General features: G+C 35.9%; 1 protein-coding gene across 3 annotated transcripts in view; it reads left to right on the top strand.

The window, feature by feature from the left end:
• VIRMA (vir like m6A methyltransferase associated) overlaps positions 1-20,254 on the top strand; it is a 56,712-nt gene that overhangs the window by 4,204 nt on the left and 32,254 nt on the right. For 2 of the 3 annotated variants that reach the window (XM_040494001.1, XM_040493999.1), the window contains exons 2-8: positions 3,643-3,758; positions 7,760-7,861; positions 9,138-9,186; positions 10,957-11,125; positions 13,051-13,173; positions 13,731-14,003; positions 17,739-18,879. In XM_040494001.1, coding sequence (XP_040349935.1) covers positions 3,643-3,758; positions 7,760-7,861; positions 9,138-9,186; positions 10,957-11,125; positions 13,051-13,173; positions 13,731-14,003; positions 17,739-18,879 — 1,973 coding nt within the window. The remainder of the gene's footprint in view (positions 1-3,642; positions 3,759-7,759; positions 7,862-9,137; positions 9,187-10,956; positions 11,126-13,050; positions 13,174-13,730; positions 14,004-17,738; positions 18,880-20,254) is intronic. The other variant, XM_040494000.1, reaches the window with a different exon arrangement.

Below are 20,254 nucleotides of genomic sequence, written 5' to 3'. Positions count from 1 at the left end.
AAAAAAAAACCTCTTAAAAAAGTGGACTCTAAAAGGAGTTGGGACAGAGGAGTGTGGGAGCAGAGATAATATAGCATGAGTGAGGGCATGAAGGGTGAGAAAGAGCATGGTATGTTGGGGCTATAAATTTGAACTGATCAGAAGAGGTTATACTTGTTTATAAGACCAGAAATTTGGCCTGGGGAGCAGGGGAGTGATACATTTATCTTCTAGAAGGACCACATTGCAATAGGAGAATGGGTGGAGGGGGGCAAGAAAGAAACCCCAAACCAGTTAGGATCCTATTGCTGTAATCCAGATTAGAGTGAATAGTGTCTAGAACTAGAGAAGTGAAGCAGTAATGGAGAGAAATACCAGATTTGAGAGCTTTTTAGAGGTTTAATCACTGGGACTTGATATTTAGATGAATGATTTAGGTGAGAGAATGAGAAAGAAGCAAAGGATAATAATGGTTTCTGTCTTGGTCATTGTGTGGATGGTGTTGCAAACACTGATATAGGAGAGTTCAGTTTTGGACTTGAGTTTGTGGTGCCAGAGGGACATTCAAGTGGAGATGTCCAGTTGGCAGTTGGTTATAGTGGTCCGGGGCTTGGGAGAGAGGTCATAAATGGAGATTTATATTTGGAGTTGACTTATGGCAATGGATGAAAGTTTTATTTCTTGTAATTTTATTGATTGTGTTTAGCTACTCTGCCCTACTTTTCTCCTCCATTTTGCCCTCTAGCCATGGTGAACTATGCTTGCAATTTCTTGAACCTTCCAGGTTCTTGTTTGCCTTCCTTATGTGCATGCTTCTCCCTTTGCTTGGAAAGTTGTTCCTTCTCCTCCGTTTCCACTGATTCTTGTTTGCCTTAAAGACTTACTTAGCTTGGGGAGCCTGGGTGGCTCAGTTGGTTGAGCATCCAACTTCAGCTCAGGTCATGATCTCACGGTCTGAGTTCGAGCCCCACGTCAGGCTCTGTGCTGCTAGCTCAGAGCCTGGACCCTGCTTCAGATTCTGTGTCTCCTTCTCTCTCTCTGCCCCTCCCCTACTCATGCTCTGTTTCTCTCTCTGTCAAAAATAAATTAACATTAAAAATTTTTTTTTAAAAATCATGGAAGATTTATGATTACTTAGCTCAAGTGCTGTTTCTTTGGGGAAATCTTTCCTGACACTCCTCTTTTCCCCTCCACAAATTTTTGCTCACAGTCTGAGTTAGGTAAGTACCTCTTTGACTTTGCACAGACTCCTTTGTGAGTCTGTATCATAACAATATATCTGTCTACCACAATAGATGGTCTCTTCCTTAATGGCTGAGATTATGTTTTTGTCTTGGTATCCTTGGGACCTGGGATTCCTTGGAACATAATAGATATTTAATAAATGTTTAGAAATAAATATTGAATAAAAGGATAGCAACTAATACAGAAACTCTTCTACTTACAGACAGAATGGATTTTGAAAGTCTGTTCATAAAACTTTAAGTTCATTTTTTTTAGGTCCACAGTGATTACACCCTAAAAACTGATACTATTAATTAATCAGTAGAGGGCAAGGTAGAGGAGGATGCAATTAATAACTTTTGTTCTAAGTTTCCTTTGTACATATTAATGAGAATTTATAATATGTAAGCAAAGGATCTTCAATATAGTATACTTTGTAAGTAGAGAAGTTCTTATAGAAAGGAAACATAGCACCAAAGTTTGAGGCAAAATGCTAATTTCTTTTGTGTAAAACTATGTAGTATATGTAGAATACCTATAGTATATTTGTAATAATAAGTATACAAGTTCAGCTGCTGTCACAAAAGTTAAAATAACAGTGGATTTGATAAAATAGGATTTTCTCTCGATCTGGTTGTTAAGTATTCTAGGGCTCATATGACAGTTCCACAGTGTCAAGGGCCCGTATTCCTTCTGTCCTTTTCCTTTGCCATCCTTAGGGTATTGCCTGCCTTGTCCAAGGTAGCTCACTGATAACATCTGTGTTCTAGAAAGGCAGCAGAATTTTGGAATAAGAAGTAGAAGGAGTTTCTAAAGTCTGAACCTTCCCTTTAAGGACATGATCTGGAGTTGCCTGCATCATTTCCATTCCCATCCCATTGATCAGAAGTTAGTGATCATGGGGTACCTGGGTGGCTCAGTTGGTTAATAACCATCCAACTCTTGATTTTGGCCCAGGTCATGATCTTACAGTTCGTGAGATCAAGCCCCAGGTCAGGCTCTATGCTATTAGCATGGAGCCTGCTTAGGATTCTCTCTCTCCCTCTCTCTCTCTCTGCCCCTCTCCCATTCATGCTCACACTCTCACTCTCTCTCAAAATAAATAAACTTGAAAAGAATGTAAAATAACTCAATAATTTTTTAAAAAGTTATGATCAGGTGTTCACACTGGCTTAAGTGTCCAACTTCAGCTCCAGTCATGATCTCACAGTCTGTGAGTTTGAGCCCCGTGTCGGGCTCTGTGCTGACAGCTCAGAGCCTGGAGCCTGCTTCAGATTCTGTGTCTCCCTCTCTCTCTGCCCCTTCCCTGCTCATGCTCTGTCTCTCTCTGTCTCAAAAATAAATAAAAACATTAAAAAAAATTTTTTTAATGCAAAACTGGGGGGCTCAGTCAATTGAGTGACTCTTGATTTTGGCTCAGGTCATGATCCCAGGGTTGTGGGATCAAGCCCTACACTGCTTAAGATTCTTTCTCTCTCCCTTTCTGCCCCTCTCTCCCACTCACATGCTCTCTGTCTCTAAACTAAAAAGTTAAATTAAAAAATGCAAAATTGGGAAGTCATCCTCTCACATTTTAGGAAAGACTAACTTGAATAATCTTTTGGTCTGTTGATATGCATGATATTCTTTGCAGCTTCCAAGAGAGACTCAAGAGTCATTCTTTCTAGATACAAATAACATGAACCATTTTTCTCATGAATTTTGATCACTAAGTAATCAGGTTGGCTGAACTTCTAGGAAAAGTTGGTGTAAAATAGTCCAAAAACTATGTGAAACATTCATTTTAAATTACTGATCACGAGAGCTATTTTTGTCTGATACTGTGTCAAATAATACATAGACGTAAGTGTATACTAAATATAATTCATGCTATCCATTTCTTTTATTTTGATAAACAGTTTGTGGATTCAGATTATTTCAGGGAGGGCTTAACTTCAACTATTAAATACCTAAATGGCTCTCCTTGATCTTTTGTTATTAGTTGTATGTAAGTTTAGTAAATTAAACTGATTTAAGTATAGATCTGTAGTCTCAGTCTCTTATTTATAATTCAGAAATTCAAAAATGGCAGAAAAGTCCACCCTGAATTCATTTGGTCTTGCAGTCTAATCTGAACTGACATAGTAGTTACAATCTTTTTTAGTATGAATGTTTATACATGTAGCTGCAGAAATATTAATGTTTGATGACAAGGTAATCAAAAGCAGAAGCAGAGAGTGTTAAGTAACATGTAATATTTGTATCATACTGCCTTTCTAAAAACCCAGAAATTCAGGATTGTGAAAAGCATCTGGCACCAGACGCTGTTTAATGGTATGGAGTTTAAGATTATTTGTGACATTTTGAAAGAAATTAAATTGAAGATGAATAAATTTTGAATAGAGAAAGTGTTTGGTTTTGCTTACAGTATGTCCCTGTCCTTCTTCTTTTTTTTTAAAGCAAAGTTCTCATATAGATGTAGTACGTTTTCCATGTGTGGTTTATATCAATGAAGTCCGAGTCATACCCCCAGGAGTAAGAGCCCATAGCAGCCTGCCAGATAATAGAGCATACGGGTAAGTGAGCTTTCTTTTTAAAAGTGTTTGTGACAAAAGATTGTCCTAGACATATTCTTAAGTGCAAAAATTTGAGGTAATATTTTGTAAGTAAAACAAACAACAACCTAAAACTTTACTCAGTTATGTTATGTTGGATATAGGTTTTCTAAATAATCCACATATTATTATAAATTTGAAAAGAACAATTATTTGATCTAAGTACCAGAAAAAATTTTTTCTTCATTTTTTTTTAATCGGTGAAATAGGTTTATATTTTCTAAAATATTCTAGGGTGGTACAGTCTAGTAATTGAAGTATTTTTAACCTGGCTTTTTCCTTGAAAATAAGTAAGAATTAGTCTGAATATTTAGAAATGTATCTTTTATATTATTTTATATCAGTTTTCATGACTTAATGGTGATCTTCTTAGCCTGATACATGTGTCTTTTTATAAATTTGTAGCTTCACATTAGCCTTTAGTTTTAATTAGCAAGTCCTTATTTGATGCTTTCTCTTTCTTAGGCTCTGTGGGAAATAAGCGAAATGTAAGACATGGTCTCTGATGTGGAGTTGTTGATAACTTTAACAGCTGACCTAAAACAGAGGGATTTGATCTCTGTTGTACCATGAATAATCATTTTCTTCTTCCTATTTTAATTACATGAATTGGAAGTATAAGCCAAATTTTGGTTTTGGAAGCATGAACATATACAGTAAATATATTTATATGAGTTTTTAGCTTATAGTCTCAGTACCACATTTTATTATGTGCATGTTCTAATAGCTTAATTTCTGTAACTTGAAAGAGTTAAACCAGCTACTTAGTGTTATGGTACAGATTCAAAGTGAAGGGCTCATTTCTTCATAATTATGAAAAGTAGTTGGTTATTTGTAGAAATAGATATAAAATCTTTATAGGTTTTCAGATCATTCAAAAATACAACAAATACAAAATGAAACAATAAAAATATTTAATGTTTATAATGAGAAATCATCACTGACTTCATATATCTTTTTTATCCGTGTTTAAGGAAATAAAAACGTTTTCCAATCATTTCTTCTTGTTTTTTCCTATAAAGGGAGATGTGTGTAGAATGGAAAAGATGGGGTGATGACAGTGTAATCTAGCAGTCTTCTCTAATTGTACTGCTTTTGGTCAAAGAAGGTCTATCTATTGCTACATAACAAATTACAGCAAATTTAGCAGCCTAAAACAGTAAACATTTATTATTTCACACTTTTTCTGAGGGTCAGGAATCCAGAAGTGGCTTATTTGGTTCAAGTTCCCTCATGAGATTATAGTCAAGATATAGTCCAGGGCTACAGTGATTTGACTGGGACTGGAGAATTTGCTTAGAAACTCACTCACATGGCTGTTGTCAGGAGACTTCAGTTCTTTGCCAGGAGATCTTCTCTATGGTGCTGCTCATGTCACAACATGGATTCCTCCAGAGTGAGTGAGAGCGCATACTTCTAACCCAGTATCAGAAGTGATATACCATCATTTTTACCATATTCTGTTCATTACATGTCCTGCTGGTATGGTGTGGGAAGAAACTACAAAGGTGTGAATACCAAGAATGAGGGGTCTCTGGGGCTGTCCTGGAGGCTGGCTAGCACAACAGGCAAAATGGATCTCTTCCATTAGCTGCAATGGGTAGGAGTATTGTTAAATTTTCCCTTTTTTCTCTCTTGTATTTCTTAGCTGGGGGTAAATGGCAGTTCATGTTTTAATAATTCCAAATATGAAATTATCAGAAACAACTTTATACATCATTAATATGTTATAGAACAGTAAATTAAAGTATTAATACAGTAATGCAAATAAATGTAAGATGTCAGAAAGTAATGTTAGAGATCGAGTGATATTTGTGCAGCATACTTTACAGCATTGTTTTTTCTCATTATAAACATCTTTATACATCTAGCCAACAAATTAAAATAGTTAACAGGAAGTTTTTTCTCATTATAAAATTCAGGAATGTATAGGTAAAATTAAAATCCCTGTAATCCCTCCCTCCTAAGAAAATTTGATGCATTGTGTTGTTTAATGTATATGTGTATATTTGTATATTTTGTTGTTATATGTGGTGTTTGTATATTTTGTTGTTATTTTTTATAAGTGTGGTATCTTATGTGAGGTTAGGTTTTAGAGTCAACTTTTAAGATGGAAGTCTAGTGCAGTCAAATCACCATTGATTCTTTAAGTTGCTTTTCACTGACCAGTGCTTGAGTTTTTGGGGCTTCAAAAGTAAAGAATTTACATTTGAGTTACCTTTTTCCTTTCTTTAGATACTGAAGGCCAGGGTGTAGTTTGAAGAAATAAAGGAAGGAGAGACTAGAGATGTTGCGCATATACGGTTGAATTTGGGTTAGGTAAATGTTTGCTACTCTAACCCAGCTGCATACTGTTTTGTATATTTCTTTCTTTTACTTAACATTACGTCAGGAGTACTTTCACATCATTAAATACTATTTGAAAATATAATTTCTAATGGTTGCATAATCTAATGAATGACTGTACAGTAGTCCCCCCCTTATCCATGGTTTCACTTTCCGGGTTTCAGTTACCTGCGGTCAACCGCAGTCCAGAAGCAGATGATCCTCCTTCTGACAGATCGTCAGAAGGTCAGTAGTAGCCTAATGCTAAGTCATGATGCCCATGTCATTCACCTCACTTCATCTCATCACATAGACATTTTATCATCTCACATCACAATAAGAGGGAGTACAATACAATAAGATATTTTGAGAGAGACTACATTCCCATAACTTTTATTACAGTATATTGTTATAATTGTCCTATTGTATTATTGTTAATCTCTTACTGTGTTTAATTAGAAGTTAAACTTTAATATATGTATGTATATATGTGTATACACACACACACACACACACATATATATATGTATACAAATATGTATGGAAAGAACAGTATATTTAGGGTTTGGTACTATCCATGGTTTCAGGCAACCATTGGGGGTTTTGAAATGTATCCCCTGTGGATAAGGGGGTACTACTGTACTGTAATTTGTTTGGCTAGTTCCTTATGTGGGGACCATTAGGTGTTTTTTACTTTTCAAATTATAAATAAGAGTATGATGAACATTCTCTTGAAAAAAAAATCTTTTTTTGTGTATCAGTGTTTCCATAGAAACACCTAGAAAAAAGGTATTTCTGCATCAGATGGTATGAACATTTTCTCATTCTCCTGAATTTTATTGCCATATTGCCTTTCAGAACAGTTGCGCGTGTTTGTACTTCTATTAGTGCATCAGGGAACCTATTTGATATACTTTGGGCATTACTCCTTTTACCATTTGAATTTTTTGTAAATAACAAAATATGTGATGTTTAGAATCAAGGTTTTTAGTTGAGTCTGAGAAATTTCAGCCAAGGGTAAAATATGTATCAAGTAAGATTTCATTCTAACACAAATTAAATAGGCTTTACTCTTAACTATGTAAGTCTACAAAAAAATCAAAATGTTTATCTAAATTGCTACTATACAAATTTGAATTTAAGCTTTAAGTCACAATTTAGGGCTCTGATGCCAAAATTATTATTATAATCTTGTATTAATGTAGGTTAAGTTGAAATCAAATTGTAATTATATAACTCGAAGTTAGTTAACTCCTGATTCTTTCTGCTAATGGAAGGGAATCATGCTATAATGAATTATAAAAGTAGGTGTTACAATTAATTAGCATTTGTCTTTATAATACATTAAGACTTTAAAATATTTATGTGTATTAGAATGGCCCAAGTAGCAAGCTAAAGATACTTGTTGATTAAAATTTCATTTTCAGTAATACTCAAAACGCATAGGTGTCTACTTAAAAATTGAATATGAATTTTAAAAATTACAGAATAATTACAATTAACTTGTGTATTTTTATTATTTAAATCTTAAGATATAATTCTAGGATTGCTTTTAAATTTGTACTTACTTTGTCTTTTGTTTTAATTAGGAACTGATTAGTGCAAAGGCTGATGTTTCAACTTTGTTTCATTCACAGGGAGACCTCTCCGCACACATTTCAATTAGACTTATTCTTTAACAATGTAAGCAAACCAAGTGCCCCAGTTTTCGATAGGTTGGGAAGGTATGTACCTATAAGGTAATTGCACCAGAAATTTAGGAGTTAATAGGCAAAACCTTTTTATTCTTTAGATAGAAGAAAAGGATGTATCTGTTGGTGGACCCAAGAACTCGGGGTTTATTTTACCAGTTGGCAAGCTCCTAGAAAGATGTTGAGTTTCTTTACAGAGTAAAAATTTAAATGTGAGAAACATTAGCCATCTTGTTTGCTTTTTATTGGTGTATACATTTCTTATACACACATCAAATGATTTAATAATAATCTTCTAATTTGGAAAAAATTGCTTTTTGATTTCTTTAAAAGAACTGTATAAACACTTTGGTAACTAATAATTTGTATCTTTTACATCAGACTATTTCATAATTTAAAATTCCATGGGCATATTTTGTAAGATAAGAATTTTGTTAATAGAAACCTCTATTTTGGATTATTTAATACTTGCCAGGTATTACTAAAACTAGTTGTTTTGATGTTTGCAAAATAATTGACCATTAAATGGGCTTAGTAAGAACTCATTTATAAATTTTTACTTATTTATTTTGAGAGAGAGAGAGCAAGCTGGAGCAGGTCAAAGAGAAAGGTAGAGAGAGAGAATCCCAAGCAAGTTCCCCACTGTCAGTGCAGAGCCTGATATGAGGCTCAAATTCACGAACTGTGAGATCATGACCTGAGCTGAAACCAAGAGTCAGATGTTTAACCTGCTGAACCACCTAGGTGCCCCCTAGAACTTATTTATAAAATAAAAAAAACTTAAAGGCAGCTTAAAAATGGAAAAACTTCTATCCCTGTCATGAATTAAGTTTTTTAGATTTCACTTGTCATTTTATTGATCTTTCACTCAATACTAATTTATATTGATAATTTGGCTTTTTTTTTTAAATGAAGGAAACCTAGATAATCTGAAGTAGTTAATTTTTAATATTATGGAATGTTTTTCTTATGTCAGTACCTACTTTTAAAAATAGGTATTTTTCTCTATTTGGTCCCATTATACATTTTAGGAAGGCTGTAATGCAATGGTTCTCTACTTAGCTGTATATTAGAATTACTGGGGGTGCTTTTTAAAAAATACTGATACCTACACTTACCCCAAACCAATTAAATCAGAATCTCTGGGGAGTTTGTTTTATACTTGATAACATTTTGGGGGAAGTAAATTAAAACTAAACTTAGTGGTTTATTAAAACAATAATCTAGTATTTGGTTTTATTAAAACATAAATTGAGAAAGACTTCTTCATGAATAATGATGTTCAGTGTTTGAGCCTATATGTTTATTCCTACTCTTTTGGCAGCCTGGAATATGATGAGAATACTTCTATCATCTTTAGACCCAACTCAAAGGTAATTGCAGAAGTCAGTTTTCATCTTGTTACTACTGTTTGTTTTCACTTTCATTGAGAGTTTTGATCTAAATAAACCAGTGATGCAGAATATCAGCCTATTTGGTTCTAGTGCTGCAGGATAACATTTCTTGTGTGATTCCTCTTGCATCCAGAAGCTATTTTAAAATGGAGCAAAGACATCTAATGTCACTGTCTACCTATAAAGCTCTTTCTTCCTCTGATTTTAGTGTGAGTCAGGAAGAGGCCAGCATTTGTGCTTGCCCTTCTTTCATTTAGGTGAGCAAGTTCAGAAGATGACAGGAAGGTAAATTGTTACTAGACACCACTGTGCCTTAGGTTTCTTAACAAATATATATTTTATATTCCTTTCGTATCAAAAGTATGTCTTTTTTCTTGATATAACATGCCATTTTTTAAAATTTATTTTTATTTTTATTTAAAAAAAATTAACGTTTATTTATCTTTGAGACAGAGAGAGACAGAGCATGAACAGGGGAGGATCAGAGAGAGGGAGATACAGAATCGGAAACAGGCTCCAGGCTCTGAGCTGTCAGCACAGAGCCCGACACAGGTCTTGAACTCACGGACCGCGAGATCATGACCTGAGCCGAAGTCGGCTGCTTAACCGACTGAACTACCCAGGCGCCCCTAACAAATGCCATTCTAGAAGCATCTAGAAAAGCTAAATCATGGGTGATCTGAAATGCAAAAAAAACTGTCCTAGTATGGGGCTACTTACTTAGGCTGTTTGTTTTTTCTTGGTGGGGAGGTGGGTATTTAATCCTCTATTTGCTGTTTAGATTAAGTTATCTTCCTGATCTCTTTATTTGTCTTCCAGTGGGGCTTCTGTTTAGAATCTGTCAATTCCTGGGCATAGTCTTTGAGCCGTTCTTTTGGTCCCCAGTTTCCCTTTACTGGAGTTTGCTAGAGTTTGCAAGGAGAATAATAATTTCATTCTTCCTTATCATGCCTCCAGAATGGGCCCCATTACTACTTATTACTTTATCTTTACTCAACATGGTAGAATGGAAAGAACTCAGAAGTCAGGGGCTTTGGTTTCTGGTTCAGGTTCTTCTACTGACACTCTGATTTTCTTATATATTTGTACTCATTCTGGCTACCTCTCATAGTATTGTGGAAATATGGCAATTAATGTAGATAAGCACTGAAAAACAAGTTGTTTTTTATTTTATAAGAAAATATTGAGGTTTAATTGCATTGATAAAATCTTTGATCTTTTTAGGAGAAAGTTCCTTTGCAAAAACAATTTGTTTAATGCTTCTGGTTACCCTTACTTTTTAAGTACAACATGGGTACATTAAGTATACTTGCATGTATGAGTTGGGCATATAAAAAGAATGCTGTACAATTTTACGGATTAGAATTCTTGAGACTGGGCATAATTTGTGCTTTTGTGCACCTCCGTGACCTCTATAACTATTGGAGTTTAATTTATTAATTGGCAGTAACTCTCACTTAATTTCATTCTCATTTCCCTTCTCTTGACTGGGAATCTGGTTATGCATTTTGAACAGAGTTGATGTAAAGTATCAGACAGGAGAGATGTAGTCTTGAGACAAATTTAGGTATGGCAATTCTGGAGAGCCATATAAAAGCTATGCCTCTGGATGTATTTCCATCAATATTGACCTTTGCACTTTTAGCATACTTTTAAAGACTTTAGTTTAACCATAGAGTAATTTGATATCAGTTTACTTTTGGCATATTAAAAGATTAACCTGGAAGATATTTTCCCCCAACAAATTAGGTGAATACTGATGGTTTGGTGCTAAGAGGCTGGTATAATTGTCTGACACTGGCAATATATGGATCAGTGGATAGAGTGATAAGTCATGACAGAGACTCTCCACCACCTCCACCTCCACCTCCACCTCCTCCCCAGCCACAGCCAAGTTTGAAAAGGAATCCAAAACATGGTGAGAATTTTAAATTTGTCTTTGTCAGTGACACTATGTTCATTATAATAGGAAAAGGTAATCGAAGTAGCTCTTCGAAACTTTGAAGAGCTTTTGAAACTTCCTTAAAACTTGAGAAGATATCTTTGTCAGTCTCACAATTCTTTCCTATAAGAGTTTATTTTTATGTTGAAGTGGTTACATTTTCTTCCTCTAGTTTCCTAGATACTTTTTTAATTGACCTGAGGGTTTTTTTTTTAATATGTAAGTGAAATGTATTCCAGTGTTTATTCATGGTTTAATATCAAAATTATCTCCAAAGGAATTGAAGAATAGGCAGTAAGTTTGGTATATATGGTTAGAATACTCATGTTAATGGTATTTTTTTTTCAGGAGTGCATTTCAGATTTGGTTAGATGTCTAAATGCAGATTCGCCCACCCCCCCGCATTTTTTGGGAACTTTTTGCTCATTAAGTGGAGATAAGAAAAACAAGAATTCCATTAAACTTTAGTGACTCTCCTTCTATAAGGCAGGTAGTTGGACTCCTCTTTCAGAGGGTCTCATCTCCTTATTCCAGTATTATTACTGTAAGCTGTTGAAATATGGAGATTCAGGAATACATTTTCAAGTTATAATTGAGGTCACTAGGAAAAATCTTTTGCTTTACAATGAGCATTTTATGAGTAAATAAAATGACCTTCTCTTAAACATCATCTAATAGTGTCGTGTGAGCTCTTTGTCTTTGATGGTCACATACCATATTTTCATGCCTTTTCTTAAATCTTACCTATTAAGTGCAGTTAATCTTTCACTTTTTCTTTTAATCCTTTAGTTTTCTGTGCTCATTTGTCTTTTTTACCAGACTCTGAGCTCCTTGTGGGCTGAGAGTATATTTTACTTATATTTTGTGTTTCTAGTTTTATCACAGTGCCTAGTGTATATAGTGGCTACTCACAATTTTTGTTTAATTTACTGAATTGTTTTAAAATTGGCATTTGTGCTCATCCATTTATTTATATGGATGTATGTGTTTTTAATTTTTAATTTTGAAATAATTATAGATCCATAAGAGGTTGCAAAGAAATGTATGAGGAAGTCCTGTGCACTCTTTCCCCAGGCTCCCTCACTGTTAACATCTTTTACAACTGTAGAACAATATCAAAACAAAATTGGCATTGGTACAATCTGTAGAGCTTCATTCAAATTTCACCAGTCATATGTGCACTTTGTGTGTGTGCCTGTATGTGTGTGTAGTTGTATGCAGTTTTATTCATGTATAGCCTTTCATAACCACTACTACAATCAAAATACTTGATTGTACCATCACAAGATTGCCTGGTGTTATTTTTTAATAACTACACCCGTTCTACCCATCTCAAACCTTTGGCAACCACCAATCTGTTCTCCATTTCTGTAATTATATTATTTCATGAGTATTGCATAAATGGAATGTAATTATATTATATCATGAGTATTGCATAAATAGGTATCTTTTTGAGATGGGCTTTTTCCAATCAGCATAATTTCTTTGAAGTTCATCCACTGTTGTGTGTATCAATAGTTCATTCTTTTTTATTGCTCAGTAGTATTACATAGTATGGATATATCATAGTTTATTTACTCAATCATTGAAGGACACTTAGATGTTTTCCAGTTTTTGACTTTTGCAAATAAAGCTGTTATGAACATTTGTGTACATCTTCCTGAGGAAGATAAGTCTTCATTTCTCTGGGATAATGCCCAAGAGTATATTTTGGTATGTGGGAAGTCAGAAATTCTAATGTTTGTAATATAAATTAATTTGTAAAATTTGTTAGCTGTTAGGAAGGAAAAGTTTAACAATAAATTCTGAAGATGAAAGACTCAGCTGATAACAGCATTTTTGTCATGCATTCATTTCACTTTAATAATTTGAGAGTTCTTTTTCTGTCTTTAATAAAAAAGCTGATGGGGAGAAAGAAGATCAGTTTAATGGAAGCCCTCCAAGACCACAACCTAGGGGACCAAGAACTCCTCCAGGACCACCTCCACCTGATGATGATGAGGATGATCCCATACCTTTGCCAGGTGTGAACAAAATCAGTGCTAGTTTTTCATCCCCTGATTAATGTTATAGTGCTTTTTGATTAAAGGAAAAATTAGATATCGTTAATCAAATCTTGATAAATGCCCCTCACACTATCCTATGCGATATTTCCTTGTGTTTTCTTTTGGCAAATGAACTTGTATAAAAAAAAAAAAAAATCAGTTAATTCATTTGAAGCTGTACCGGCATTGCTTTGAAAATAATTTACTGTAGTGGTGTATACAGAAGAATACCAGTTAAAAATAAGCAATATGTATTGGAAGAAGTAAACAACCTGTGTACTTAATAGCTATAAAGAAAAGGATTAGTTTGTGGTGTTAGAACATAAAATAGTATACTTTATTAATTCTTACTGTGTAAAATTGTGCAATATACTCTTAATATTTTTAAAAGCGGGTAGTTTAACCACTTTTTTTTTTAAAGGGTATTTATGAGCTAAATCATCCAAAATGTCATTAACTAGTTGCAGTATCCAGTATGCTGCCTTATGTTATTTAAACCATTAAAATAATCTGTGCCTTAAATCTCAATTTTTCAGTATCTGGTGATAAGGAAGAGGATGCTTCTCACAGAGAAGATTACTTTGAACCCATTTCTCCTGATCGGAATTCTGTTCCCCAAGAAGGGCAATATTCTGATGAAGGAGAAGTAGAAGAGGAACAGCAAGAAGAAGGAGAAGATGATGAAGATGATGTGGACGTAGAGGAAGAAGAGGATGAGGATGAGGATGATCGCCACACAGTAGACAGTATCCCCGAGGAGGAAGAGGAAGATGAAGAGGAAGAAGGTGAAGAGGATGAAGAAGGTGAAGGTAGGTTATGTTTGTTAGGACGTTTTGGTTTTAAGTACTAGGAACTGACTTGCTGTAGCTCTCAGCAATCCAAGAGAATTCATAGCAAAGATAAATGACTTTCAAGAAACTCAAGGGATAGACTCTAGCTGCACCTCAAGACTTGACTAGAACGGGGATTTCCGTTTTTTGTTTGCTTTATGTTTCTGCTTTATTTTCTGTCAGCCAACTGTTGTTTCTCTGCTCACCCCACAGGTTTAATCTCCTTTTTTTGTTTTTAAGTTTATTTATTTTGAGAGAGAGAGAGAGAGCAGGGGAGGGGCAGAGAGAGAGGGGAGAGAGAGAATCCCAAGCAGGCTCTATACTGCTAGTGCAGAGCCTGACACAGGGCTCAAACTCAGAACTGTGCTGAAATCAAGAGTCAGGTGCTTGGGGCACCTGGGTGGCTCAGTCGGTAAAGTGTCCGACTTTGGCTCAGGTCACGATCTCATGGTTTGTGAGTTCGAGCCTTGTGTCGGGCTCTGCGCTGACAGCTCAGAGCCTGGAGCCTGCTTCAGATTCTGTGTCTCCCTGTCTCTCTGCCCCTTCCCTGTTCACGTTCTGTCTCTGTATCTCTCAAAAATAAATAAACACTAAAAAAAAGAAAAAAAGAGTTGGCACTTAACTGACTGAGCCGCCCAGGCACCCCAGGTTTAATCTCTTTTTAACCAACCAGCCTACACTACCTGTGCTCAGTCTTGTTTGCATTTTTCTGGGAGATTGTTTGGCTTGCTCCAATATCATTTGTCCCTTGGTACCATCAGCTTTGGCCAGGAAGCAAGATCATGTAGGAAATACATGAGTAGAGATTTGGTGGGCTGTTTTCAGAAAGGAATGGTGTAAGCTGGGTGGAATTCCTAAAGATGCCTGCCACCTAGATACTTTAGCAAATGCTACATTTTTAGAAATTCAGGGGGAAAAAAATCTCAACTATACAGGGATGTATGACAGCATGATGTAGTCCTTTCATTAGGCTTTATTTTTCTTTTGAAAGCAAAAAGTGAGAGCGACTCAAGCTAATTGACTCTTAAGGTGTCTAAGAAACGACATGTAATGTTAAAGCATTTATGTAAAATAACAAACTGCCTTGTTTTTTTCTAAAATAGGGTGAGGATTATTCTCCATGAGAATGAGGGTCATTTTGGTATCACAGGTGCCCTTTTACAGAATACAAATAATTAGGTTATTGAGTGATACTTTTGTATCTTCCCCCATTCCCAGATTAGCAAATAATATTTTTTATGTTTATTGTATTTGGCAAATAGTAGTTAGATTTCAGGCAGGCTATTTTCTTAATCATTTTTGTAGAGAAGGTGAGAGAAAGAGGCTGGTTATTTTGGTTTTTAATAGAAGATATCTGGCTTATCCCAGAGTCGGGCCTCTGTAGGCCCTTATCTTTTCAAATAATGATGAGTATATATGGCTAAAGCAAACTTGTTTTGAACAAAAGGATGTCTACAGATGGCTGATGCTGGAAGAATACTCTAGAAACATTTCCTTTTCTTATGTAGGCAATTATTTCAGTTTTCCCACAACCAGGCAATAGCAGTGTTAAAAAGTAAAACCAAGTTTTGTCTCTAACCTTGTTTTATTTGAAATACAGGAAAAAGTTGCACATGTATAATGATAAGAAAGCTTTGTTTTGGTCCAACTGAGCATTTTAAGTGAATAAATTTTCTTTAAAAATAAAATACAGACCTAGGAGGGGTGCCTGGGTGGCTTAGTCTGGCTCTGTGCTGACAGTGCAGAGCTTGCTTGGGATTCTCTCTCTCTCTCTCTCTCTCTCTCTCTCTCTCTCTCTCTGCCCCTCCCCTGCACACACGTGCATGTGCTCTCTCTGTCAAGAATAAATAAATAACTTTTTTGAAAAATTTAAAAAATACAGGTCTGTGTGGCAGGTAAATGAAGAGAAATAAAAATTCAGGAATATGATACTCAACCATCAAAAGGAATGAAATCTTGGGGCGCCTGGGTGGCTCAGTGTGTTGAGCGTCCCGCTTTGGCTCAGGTCATGATCTCGTGGTTCTTGATTTGGAGCCCCGAGTTGGGATCTGTGTTGACAGCTCAGAGCCTGGAGCCTGCTTCAGATTCTGTATCTCCCTTTCTCTGCCCCTCATTTGCCCATGCTCTGTCTCTTTCTCAAAAATAAACAAACAAAAAACTGAAATCTTGCCATTTACAACGACATGGATGGAGCTAGAATGTATCATGCTAAGCGAAATAAGTCAATCAGAGAAAGACAAATACCTTATGATTTCACTCATATTTAGAATTTAAGAAACAAAACAGATGAATAAATGGGAAGGGGAGGAAAAAAGAGAAAGAAAAGAGGGAAACAAACCATAAGAGACTCTTTTTTCTTTTTTTAAGTTTATTTTTGAGAGAGAAAGTACATGCGTGCACACACATGGGTGGGGGAGGGCCAGAGAGAGGGGATCTGAAATGGGCTCTGTACTGTCAGCTGTGAGCCTGATAGGGGGCTTGAACCCACGAACTGTGACATCATGACATGAGCTGAAGTCGGTTGTTCAACCAACTGAGCCACCCAGGCACCCTGCATAAGAGACTCTTAATGATAAGAGAACAAAGCGTGGGTTGACAGAGGGAGGTGAGTGGGAGATGGGCCAGGTGGGTGTTGGGGGTACTAAGGAGGGCACTTGTTGTGATGAGCACTGGATAGTGTATGAATCACTGAATTCTCCTGAAACCAATATTGCACTGTATGTTAACTAAAATCTAAATTAAAAAAAATTGGGGAATATGAAATTAATGTTAAAAAAGAACTTAAAATGCTTTCACTGAAAAATTTGGTTTAGCTTTGTGATTATGGTGTTACAGTTAAATTTAATAATCTTTGCCTGTCAGTTTTTCCCCCATCTTAAAAATACTCTTAAGAGGGCAAGGTTGGGGCGCCTGGGTGGCTTAGTTGGTTGAGCATCCGGCTTCGGCTCAGGTCATGATCTCACAGTTTGTGAGTTCGAGCCCCACATCGGGCTCTGTGCTGACAGCTTAAAGCCTAGAGCTTGCTTCAAATTCTGTGTCTCCCTCTCTCTTTCTCTGCTCCTCTCCCACTCATGCTCTGTCTCTCTCTCTCCTTCAAAAATAAATAAAAACATTAAAAAAAAAAATTTTTTTTGAAAGAGGGCAAGGTTAACCTCTTCCTTCTTGAGAGAGGTGTTTTTTATTCCTTTAAGACATTTTAAAAAATTTATTTATTTGAGAGAGAGAGAGAGAGAGAGAGAGAGAGAGAGAGAGAGAGCACGAATTCATGCACAAGGTGGAGAAGGGCAGAGAGAGGGAGAGAGCAAAAATCCCAAGCAGACTCTGCACTTGTCAGTACGGAACCCAGCATGGGGCTTGAACTCATGAACTGTGAGATACGACCTGAACCAAAACCAAGAGTCTGTCGCTTAACCCACTGAGCCACCCAGGCACCCCAAGACATTTCTAATTTTATTTCTGTGAAGAGAAGATATCCATAGAAGAGTCAGTTGTAAAGTTGAACACATAGAAGACTTTGCTTATGAAGTTTCTTATTAATTATTCTATTAGAAATTATAAAATGTTGGTAATTGTTGATAAGATGTTGGAGCAGAAGTTAATTTTATTGAAGAAATCATTCTAATTTTTTGCCATAGTACTAAATTATTTTTTTGATTAACTAGATTTTTTTGCATTAAACAACAGTAATATTTAAATATTCAAACTGATTTTCAGGGGATGATGGTTATGAACAAATTTCCAGTGATGAAGATGGAATTGCTGACTTGGAACGTGAAACATTTAAGTATCCAAACTTTGATGTTGAATACACTGCTGAAGACTTAGCTTCAGTTCCTCCTATGACATATGATCCATATGATAGGGAACTTGTACCACTCTTATACTTCAGCTGTCCATACAAGACTACTTTTGAAATTGAAATCAGTAGGATGAAGGATCAAGGTCCAGATAAAGAAAATTCAGGGGCAGTAGAAGCCTCAGTGAAGTTAACTGAACTGTTAGATTTGTATCGGGAAGATAGAGGTGCAAAGTGGGTAACAGCTTTAGAAGAAATTCCAAGTTTAATAATAAAAGGATTAAGTTATTTGCAGTTGAAAAACACAAAACAAGACTCTCTTGACCAGTTGGTAGACTGGACCATGCAAGCTTTAAATTTACAAGTAGCTCTTCGCCAACCCATTGCCTTAAATGTCCGACAACTCAAAGCTGGGACCAAATTAGTGTCCTCACTAGCAGAATGTGGGGCTCAAGGAGTCATGGGACTGCTACAAGCAGGAGTAATCAATGGATTATTTGAGCTCCTGTTTGCTGATCATGTCTCATCTTCTCTTAAGTTAAATGCTTTTAAAGCTTTGGACAGTGTCATTAGTATGACAGAAGGAATGGAAGCTTTTTTAAGAGGTAGGCAGAATGAAAAAAGTGGCTATCAAAAACTTTTGGAGCTCATACTTTTAGATCAGACTGTGAGAGTTGTCACTGCTGGTTCTGCTATTCTTCAGAAGTGCCATTTCTATGAAATCTTGTCAGAGATTAAAAGACTTGGTGACCATTTAGCAGAGAAGACTTCATCTGTTCCTAACCACGGTGAACCTGATCATGACACAGATGCAGGACTTGAGAGAACAAACCCAGAATATGAAAATGAGGTAGAGGCTTCAATGGATATGGATCTTTTGGAATCCTCAAATATAAGTGAAGGGGAAATAGAAAAGCTTATTAACCTCCTGGAAGAAGTTTTCCATTTAATGGAAACTGCACCTCATACAATGATCCAGCCTCCTGTTAAGTCTTTCCCAACGATGGCACGTATTACTGGACCTCCAGAAAGGGATGACCCATACCCTGTTCTCTTTAGGTAAGACATTTTCAGTCGGGGAAAATATGTTTCACAAATCACTACAGACAATTTTGTGTGATTGATTTTGGTTTTTCAAATCTGTCTGTAGGCAGTGCATATCTGTGTAAGAATACTCTATTTCTTTTTTTTTTTTTTTCAACATTTATTTATTTTTGGGACAGAGAGAGACAGAGCATGAATGGGGGAGGGGCAGAGAGAGAGGGAGACACAGAATCGGAAACAGGCTCCAGGCTCTGAGCCATCAGCCCAGAGCCTGACGCGGGGCTCGAACTCACAGACCGCGAGATCGTGACCTGGCTGAAGTCGGACGCTTAACCGACTGCGCCACCCAGGCGCCCCAAGAATACTCTATTTCAAAAGAGTGGTGAAACTGAGAAGTATGCTACTGTGGGAGAGCTGCATTTTATTAGTACTTAAACTAGTAATAGTAATTTAAGTTAAAGATAGTGATAGTTAACAACAGTGCTTACATAAGCATGTCTATGAGCAAGAATAAATGAGAAACTGTAGAGTTGCTTCTGGGAAGGTGGTACAAGAAGATGGCCCAGGAAGGAGAGAACTTTTCTGTGTGAACCTCTTTGTACTTTATCATTTTAATATGTTGCAAATTAAAGTTACATTTTACTAACTTAATTTTACAGACCTGGTTAAATGCTCACAGATTGAACCAGCCAGGTGCCCCTATCTAACTCTTTTTGTTGATAGAGTTTGACATTATTAGGATCAGCACCCACAGTAGATTTTTAAATTTTGTTTTAATTTTTGATAATTTATTTTTTGGCGTTTTGCTTGTAAATAATTTTGTAGCTAATGAGAAAATGGCATTTTAATTGTTATTCCTTATTTCGTTGATTAATTTTTCATTTGATTTAGGGCATACTGCATTAACAGAAAATGAGATCTTAACCATTCTAAAATCTGTACATACCCATTCCTGTTTTTCGCTGAAACTATTAGATCTTGCCTTAGTTTGAGTTCTTACGGTAATAAAAGATGATAATGCTAGAGCAAGGTCTGGTAAGAGATGAGGTCAAGAGTACAAGTGTAGAGGTTTGGCTTTGAACAGGAGAAAGGAAATCTTATGTGTATAAATATAGATACATTTATAACATGGAGACAGTAAAAGAGCAAAGACACTTCACACTGACCCCTTTATTTTTAATAAGATAGGAGGTGAAGTCATGCACTGAGGATACCTGAGGGTAGTGACTTTAAGGAAGGGAGTGATGCTCTTAGTTACTGAAGGGAAACCAATAATTAAAGGCTTATTAAGTATTGTTTTCTCCTCTGTAACTGGAGAAGGTACATTTAGATATCACACTTGAAATATAGGGCCTTGAATGCTGTGCTAAGGAATTTGGATTTTTTTTAG

The sequence above is a fragment of the Herpailurus yagouaroundi genome, unplaced genomic scaffold (genome assembly GCF_014898765.1).
Source record: "Herpailurus yagouaroundi ecotype Mexico unplaced genomic scaffold, PumYag 186, whole genome shotgun sequence".
Classification (NCBI taxonomy): domain Eukaryota; kingdom Metazoa; phylum Chordata; class Mammalia; order Carnivora; family Felidae; genus Herpailurus; species Herpailurus yagouaroundi.
This window is presented reverse-complemented; position numbering and strand designations above follow the sequence as displayed.